The following is an 8120-nucleotide window of genomic DNA, read 5'->3' as shown; positions in this document are numbered from 1 at the left end:
GCGGTGAATGGCAACTTTAAAGTTATTTGGCAAGTGCATCAATATCCGGTGACGCATTTCAAAATAAAATGTCATAACAGTTAACGTGGCAGTTATGAACTTGCTAGTGAATCTTTGGGATGTTCATATTTTTGTGTAGTAATAGTCTTTTAGATTTTGTTATTATTTTATTGATAAATATAATTCGTCGCATAAAGTATATAATTAAAATATCTTAATTTGAAGACTTTGCTCTTTTGTCCCTTGTTGACGTGAACTTGATTATACGTAGCAAAATGGCGCTGCTAGCAATGGGTGGTTGAACGCATTTCTGAGTTCCATAGTGTCATTTATTCGCCATTTAAACCACCCAAAACGTCAGCCTCGGCTAGAATGGCGACCCTAGATCAGAAATCACCCAACGTGCTTCTTCAGAGTCTCTGCTGCAGAATTACGGGGAAAAGCGAAGGTACATTAGCATAACTCTGATTCGAGCCTCATTTAAATTCATGGCTTGTCACAGCATCAGTAATATTGTCACTTATTGTAAATGGCTGTTTGTCAACATTCGGTGTTTTTTCCTTTTCGTAAGACGTCACAATTTCTAGCAATATTTCCCACTGCATATGTTGGCTATCCCCACAGTGTCTAATGATGGAATCATGACTATAAATAAAACGGGTGATTCCCTATCAGTGTTAAAAAAAAAAAAAAAGGTTTGCAATTCAACAACTACACCCAAACCAACCTCGTGCAATCGAGGTTTTTAAGCCGTGAGCGGTGCTATGTCCGGCGCATCAGTTCATGTAAAGATGCCGGTTCCTCTTAAATGTAGCCAGCCTCAGGTCATTGCATGCATTATGAACAGGCAAGTGGAGATTTGTCGTTATTTGTGCAAATCAACAACTAAAAATGCGAATAAAATACGAATTCATAGTAGCAATACTATTCTTATGTATTCAAAAGCTAATCATTTTCTGTTTTCTGTCCCTTATTCATCACTTCTTATTTATCTGGTCAGCTGAAGTTGCCCAGCAGTTCCAGTATGCAGTGCGAGTCATTGGCAGTAACTACGCTCCCACTATTGAACGGGACGAATTCCTGGTGACGGAGAAGATCAAGAAAGAACGTAAGTCGTCGTTTTGCTAAAACCAATAACAACACAGCAGCGTTACCCCTTTTAGCGTCAATATCCAGTCTATACTGTTTTTTTTTTAGACCTGCTTCTTAGTATACTAAAGCTTTTTATGTTGCACTCAACTGAAATGGCTGAAACACTGAGTAAATTCCCAGTCGACCCATCAAAGTTGCCTGAGTTGTACCATTAGTTGGAAAACAATCAATCAAAGCTCTCATGTAAAAATAGCACTCCATTTACACTGTGACATGTTTATTGAGTACAGATTGTCTGGCGGCCTTGGAGGTGATGTTGGACTGCATGTCGTTACTGGCACTTTATAATTACGCCTTGAGATTTTTTACTTACAGTGCTGAAGCAGCGACGAGAGGCAGATGCTGCTCTCTTCTCGGAGCTGCATAGAAAACTACAGACGCAGGTTGGTACTGCTTGTCACATCTCCAGGAGGCCAAAATATGTCAATGTTGGTCTCATGTTTGACAGGGAGTTCTGAAGCATCGCTGGTCTGTTCTCTACTTGCTTCTCAGCCTTTCTGAAGATCCCCGCAAGCCCTCCAGTAGGGTGCGACATGTTTACTTTCTGTGTTTGCTCGTTTACAGTCCAAGTATGATAATATTGTCTGCTTCTCCAGGTTGGAAACTATGGGGTTCTGTTTGCTCAGGCTCTCCCTCGAGATGCCCACTCCACCCCGTTCTACTGCGCCCGGCCCCAGAGTCTGGCTCTGGGCTATGCGGAGAGGGGCAGCGGCTTGTCAACTAGCATGGCCACCAGTGGGATCTCAAGTTTAGGAGTGTACACACTCAATGGACCCACACCAACACCGCAGTCACTGTTGGCAGGGTGAGACACAAATCCATCAAACCTATGACAGATTTTTTTTTTTTCCATTTTTACACTGGTCAATGCCATGAAGAGGTTTTTGTTTCAAATACTTATATATATTTTTAAGTTTTTCTACTTCGGTGTTGAAGACCATCAAACACATGTAAAGAGATGATGGGATAAGATGTAAACACAAGAACAATTTCTACAAAGTCCATAGTCTCCCCACAGCGTTTTCAAAAAACAAAACGAATGATATCTGGATTTTTCAGTCAAGCCCCACAGTCTGCGGCAGGAGTCGCTCCACCTGGGGTGTCTCGACTCGCCTGGACTCTTCCCGCAAGCGCCTCAGCTCTGAGCCCGGCCGCCATTCGGCCAACCCTTGGACCTTCGCAAGCCAGCACCAGAGCAGTCCGCCTCAGGCAGGATGGCGATGCATCAGGTGGGTCTGACTTTTCATCGCAAGGTGACACAAATGTAAATCCTTTTATTTGGTCATCTATAGGTGAGGTGAATGAGGCGGCACTGGTGCGGGACATCCTCTATGTGTTCCAGGGGATTGATGGCAAGTTCATCAAGATGAGCACCCAAGATAATTGTTACCAAATAGACACCAAGGTACCTTCAACGAGGATGAACACTTTTAACGATTCAAATTATTTTGGTTTTCCACTATTCAAATCCTGTCGAGCAGATGTGCGTCGACAGTCTGCAATGATTAATAGCCACACCGTCCAGCAGATAATTTGATATCCAGACAATCTGAGTTGATGGTAAAGCTTCAACAGATCAATAGGGAGCTCTTTGGCAGAAAGCCACATTGGCCTTGCCCCGTCTATCTCTGTGCTCAATCTCCTACTGTTAAAGTGTGGCCATTTTGTACAATATCATTATTTTCTGCATCTCGTGTGATGCCCTTGTGCTTCTCCAGGTGATGGTGAGCAAATCCCTGAGGGACACCAGCAGCAGACTGTCTGAGCTTGGCTGGCTCCACAACAAAGTCCGCAAGTACACAGATGCCAGGAGCCTCGACCGGGCTTTTGGACTAGTTGGACAGGTGCGTTGCTAATAGTTTACTTGAAGTTGACTCGTGCAATTTGTCTAATTTCTTTGCTCCTCCGGCCCAGAGCTTCTGCGCATCGCTCCACCAAGAGCTGAAGGAATACTACAGACTCCTGTCTGTCCTCCACTCACAGGTATCAGAGCTGATGCTAATACGGTTAGCTAACATCATTAGCTTTGCTGACATGCATGTACATTGCAGATGCAGGTGGAAGATGACCAGGTGTGTACAGACAGCAATCTGACTCTCAGAAGGCTCCTGGTCTGGATGTATGACCCCAAAGTACGGCTTAAAACGCTCGCCGCCCTCGTCGACTTCTGTCAAGGTAACCTCGGCGTGTGAATCGCGCTGCCTCATTTGGGTTTTCGGTATGTTAATTAGCATTGTGTCGGCGTCAGGCCGGAAAGGTGGGGAGCTCGCCTCGGCTGTTCACGCCTATGGGAAAACGGGAGACCCGCAGATGAGGGCGTTGGTGCAACACATCCTCAGTCTGGTGTCACACCCCATCCTTAATTTTTTGTATCGGTGGATCTACGATGGAGAGCTCGAAGACACTTACCACGAGGTGAATTTACACACAAATTGAAAAGTTGATTCAATTGTGCACGACTTCACCACGCTTTATACTTGTTTGTAGTTCTTCGTGGCATCAGATCCAAACGTGAAAACGGATCGCTTATGGCACGACAAGTACTCGCTGAGGAAGTCAATGATCCCTTCGTTCATCACGATGGACCAAGCTCGTAAAGTATGCACACGTGTTTCTAATCTCACTGAGAAGAACTTCCATCCTGTTCTCATCAGCCCCTTCCTGCAGGTTCTGCTCATTGGTAAATCCATCAACTTCCTGCACCAGGTTTGTCATGACCGAACGCCACCAGGCAAAATCACACCAGCCTCCAACTCTACAGACACACCCAAAGATGGTAGGAATTATTCGGAGATATTGAAACATTCCGGCGCTGTAAATGATCAATGCTCTTCCCGCTCACTGTCCTTGTCTTCTCTACCAGTGAAGGACACTTAGCTAATGACCCCAGTCTGTCAGATTTGCAGCTTTTATTTTCTGTGTTGAAGGGCGTAACTTTGTCCCTCAACAACTAGAGCAAACCTTTACCAAGACCACACTGCTAAAAACAGAATCACATCTTCATCAGCTGCCGGTGGGTTTTTCTGTGGCCTGTGGACATCCTATTACATCCTTTTTTTTTTTTGACTGTAGGACAGATGCACAAGAATATTATTGTTGAATATTCTGGTTTTATTTAGCTGTAAATTGCATCATTCTGACAAGTGTATTATAGTAATATTGCAACCAAATCTACTAGTGTTAATCCAACACTTTTTAATGATGGGCAAATGAAGCTTCAAGATGATTCATGAACCTGTTGTTGTGTTTACGTAGACCTCTCTGTTCACCAAAGAGCTGAAAGCCCACCGACTTGCCATGTCTTAAAACCCTCACGTTAAACCAACACTGCCATCTAGAGGAGCCAAAGAATACAACAACTGGTTTATGAAGCTTCATTTTCCCCATCACTAATTAAAGTGTCTATTTGCATCCACACTACCCGGTGTTAAAAGTAACATTTACGAAAGTTCAACACCAGCCCTGCCCTGTATCTTGTAGCAGCCGAAATGCTGTCGGACCTGGAGGGGGCGTTTCAGGAGAAGATTGACGCCGCCTACTTTGACACCAGTAAATACCTGCTGGATGTCCTCAACCGGAACTACTTGCTGTTGGAGCACCTGCAGGCCATGAGGAGATACTTGCTGTTGGGCCAGGGAGACTTCATCAGACATCTTATGGATCTGCTCAAGTAAGCAGCACATTCTTCTTGTCTCATCGCCGCTTCTGAAAAATAAAGTAGAAAATTGGACAGCAGCAAGGTTTCTTTTCAAGTTCCAACTCTTTTTGATGTAGACCAGAGCTGGCGAGACCTGCCACCACTTTGTACCAACACAACCTGACGGGTATCTTAGAAACAGCCGTCAGAGCAACCAACGCCCAGTACGACAACGTGGAGATCCTCAAACGGCTTGACGTGCGACTACTCGAGGTCTCTCCCGGAGATACCGGCTGGGATGTGTTCAGTCTGGACTACCATGTCGACGGACCAATTGCTACGGTAACCGCTCGCAGATAGTCGTTTGTGTTTTTGCCTTTTGTGTTCATCAAGGTATGTGTGACAGGTGTTCACCAGGGAATGTATGGGCCACTACCTGCGTGTTTTTAACTTCCTGTGGAGGGCCAAGAGAATGGAGTACATACTAACTGACATCTGGAAAGGACAGATGTGTAATGCCAAGCTGCTCAAAACTATGCCTGGTTTGTAAACACGCAAAAAAAAAACACTTACTAGCCTCCTTTACAAGGTTGAACTTTTGGTGCTCGCCTACTCTTCCAGAACTGTCCGGCGTGCTGCATCAGTGCCACATCCTGGCGTCCGAGATGGTCCACTTCATCCATCAAATGCAATACTACATCACCTTTGAGGTCAGGCCATTGCAGTCACGTCATTAAAAGCGTATTTTAAGTTCAGATTAGTCCAACTATGGACCCTACCTTTGTGTCTTTATAGGTCCTGGAGTGTTCCTGGGATGAGCTATGGAATAAAGTACAGCAAGCACAAGACCTCGATCACATCATTGCAGCCCATGAAGTCTTCCTCGACACCATCATCTCGCGATGCTTGCTGGACAATAACAGCAGGGTAATCTAATAGTACATCTGTCAGTGGAAAATATGAAATTGCCAAAATGACTCACACTTGATTCTCACCCACCTTTTAAAGTCTCTTTTGAACCAACTGAGGGCCATCTTTGACCAAATTATCGAGTTCCAGAACGCTCAGGACTCCCTGTACCGCGCTGCGCTGGAGGAACTGGCCCTTCAGTTGCAGTTTGAGGAGAAGAAGCAGCAGAACCAGGAGGAGGTCAGACAGCCAAGAGAGAGGAGCCACAAAAAAACTCAACGGTGCTGAACACGCGTGTGTGCGCATTTTAGGGTCAGTGGGGTGTGACCGCTGAACAGGAAGCCGAGGAGAAGAGGAGGATTCGGGAGTTTCAGGAAACTATACCAAAGATGTGCTCCCAACTCCGCATTCTCACACACTTTTACCAGGTTGCAAGCTTCCCCCACACATATTGCCACCACCTGCTTGTCCTTCCCCTTCGTCACGTTCTCCGTGTTTTGCTCTCCTCAGAGTATCGTCCAGCAGTTTCTGGTGCTGCTGACCACCAGCTCAGATGAAAGTCTTCGTTTCCTCAGCTTCAGACTCGACTTCAACGAGCACTATAGGTATGGCCGAGCCACTGATACTTCTTGCTGAGGGATCAATACGCTTCTTACCTATTTCGTTTTCAGGGCCAGAGAACCGAGGCTGCGAGCATCACTAGGAGCCACACGGGGGCGCCGGATGTCCAATATCTGACACCGCCTTGTTGGAACATTTCGTATGACAACACATACCAGACAACCAGCACGTCATTCCAAGATAATGGCCGTGCCTCGGTGGAGCTCTCAACAATCTGATATCAATGGGAGCCACCTAGTGACAACTCAGTGGAAGTCCGCTCCAGAAAAAAACGATCAAAGCCTTACTGATGACTTTTTACGGCCCAACACACGAGTCCTGTAAATATGCATGTATGTGACATTCATTCTTTGTTTCTTAGTTATGTTATAGGAGCAGAAATTCAATCCATTTCATTACAGTTATGTATTTCCGACACACCAGGGACGTCACTGTGATCATGAGTAGCAGTGTGTGGGTCAGAGCTTACTTAGTAACACTTGAGTAATCAGGACACAGGCTCTTGAAATCTTGCTGGAGCTACAGGAGTCACACAGACTGCGATTCGAAGCAATGCAATCAGCAGAGGTGGGCATTCCGTCCCAGCGACTGACGGAGTGGTCCGCTAATCCGTCTCCACAATTTTTTTTTTTGCAGATAAGGGAAGAGAAAGTTTAAAAAAAAAAAAAAGTCTGACTGTAGTGAAAGTGAGGATGGAGACCCTTTTTAAATAACGGGGACGAATAGACGGTATATTATATTAATATACTGCATATTATGAATAAGGATGGACTGACAATGATTGGGTGGCCAGGTTGCAGATAAAATACGGATGGGCAAAATTTGCGAAATTGCCCACTTCTGGCAATCAGTGCAACTGCATTTGATCTCAGATTGAATGTGAAATGATAATCTGGTTTCATTTTGTATGCACAAAAGATGAAAGACTCATGTTTGTCCTTGTGTGATTCTTTTTTGTTTTTTATTCCATAATGAATTTATGTTCTTAAGGACAACATGAAGCAAAAGTCAGCTAATTAACTTTACCTCAGATGAGAAAAAAAAAATAATCAACTGCCATAAAGTTCTGCTTGATCATTATTTGAGTGACTAAAATTGTTTTCTTTCTGCTATGTTATTTTGAAACTGATTGGTGCTGCACGTGTAAATAAGTGATGTGGCGCTGTTGTCCTTTACATTGCACATAATGTCACGTTAACTGCAAAACAAGAGAACCCATTTATTGAATCCGTTCAATAAAGTAAAGTTTTTTTTTATTATTCTCGGGACTCAATTCCTATTTGCTGCCACCATAGTACAAAATTGAACACCAATTAAGTCTAAATGCTTTCTTAAGGTGAAGCCCTTTGAGACATGTTTACAATTAAGGGCCATATAGTAAATACATTTGACTTGACTTGATCACACCTGATATAAAATGGCTTGAATAGAAGAAACCTCACGCTTACGCTGCACTCAAATCGCCACCAGAGGGAGCTGTGGTTTCTTCTAACCACCTCACGCGAGAACACACTGCTGGACAATAATGACCTGTTGGCCGACTTCTGGCATTGCTCGGAGGAACTGGAAGGATGTGGCAATAACTAATGATGGGCAAATGAAGCTTCAAGATGATTCATGAACCAGTTGTTGTTTTTACTTAGACCTCTAGATGGCACTCTGAAAGCCCACCGACTTGCCATTTCTTAAAAGCCTCACTTTAAACCAACATTGCCATTTAGAGGAGCCAGAAAATACAACTGGTTCATGAAGCTTCATTTTCCCCATCACTAGCAATAACTTATAAAGTGCATTTTCCGCG

At 44.3% G+C, this 8120-nt stretch overlaps 1 protein-coding gene across 1 annotated transcript; it reads left to right on the top strand.

The window, feature by feature from the left end:
* Positions 1-253: 253 nt before the first annotated feature.
* tubgcp3 (tubulin gamma complex component 3) lies at positions 254-7578 on the top strand. Its single transcript, XM_049753915.2, has 22 exons — positions 254-448; positions 1001-1108; positions 1468-1535; positions 1601-1678; positions 1749-1957; positions 2212-2381; positions 2445-2557; positions 2871-2996; positions 3067-3135; positions 3204-3327; positions 3401-3567; positions 3640-3750; positions 3820-3928; positions 4633-4822; positions 4927-5131; positions 5196-5331; positions 5411-5499; positions 5585-5716; positions 5798-5938; positions 6010-6126; positions 6209-6303; positions 6370-7578. Exons 1-22 carry the CDS (start codon positions 373-375, stop codon positions 6434-6436), a joined length of 2700 nt encoding a protein of 899 aa, XP_049609872.1. The 5' UTR covers positions 254-372; the 3' UTR covers positions 6437-7578.
* The last annotated feature ends 542 nt before the right edge of the window (positions 7579-8120 follow it).

This window comes from Syngnathus scovelli, chromosome 2 (genome assembly GCF_024217435.2).
Source record: "Syngnathus scovelli strain Florida chromosome 2, RoL_Ssco_1.2, whole genome shotgun sequence".
Classification (NCBI taxonomy): Eukaryota; Metazoa; Chordata; class Actinopteri; order Syngnathiformes; family Syngnathidae; genus Syngnathus; species Syngnathus scovelli.
Note: the sequence above shows the minus strand (reverse complement) of the source record. Positions and strands in the feature narration are given on the sequence as shown.

Bases quoted from the DNA above. Each gene is read 5' to 3' on its own strand.
- tubgcp3 (XM_049753915.2), top strand. From the start codon at position 373: ATGGCGACCCTAGATCAGAAATCACCCAACGTGCTTCTTCAGAGTCTC. The intron at 3,568-3,639 runs GTGAATTTACAC...ACTTGTTTGTAG, and splicing joins TCGAAGACACTTACCACGAG to TTCTTCGTGGCATCAGATCC. The intron at 6,127-6,208 runs GTTGCAAGCTTC...TGCTCTCCTCAG, and splicing joins TTCTCACACACTTTTACCAG to AGTATCGTCCAGCAGTTTCT.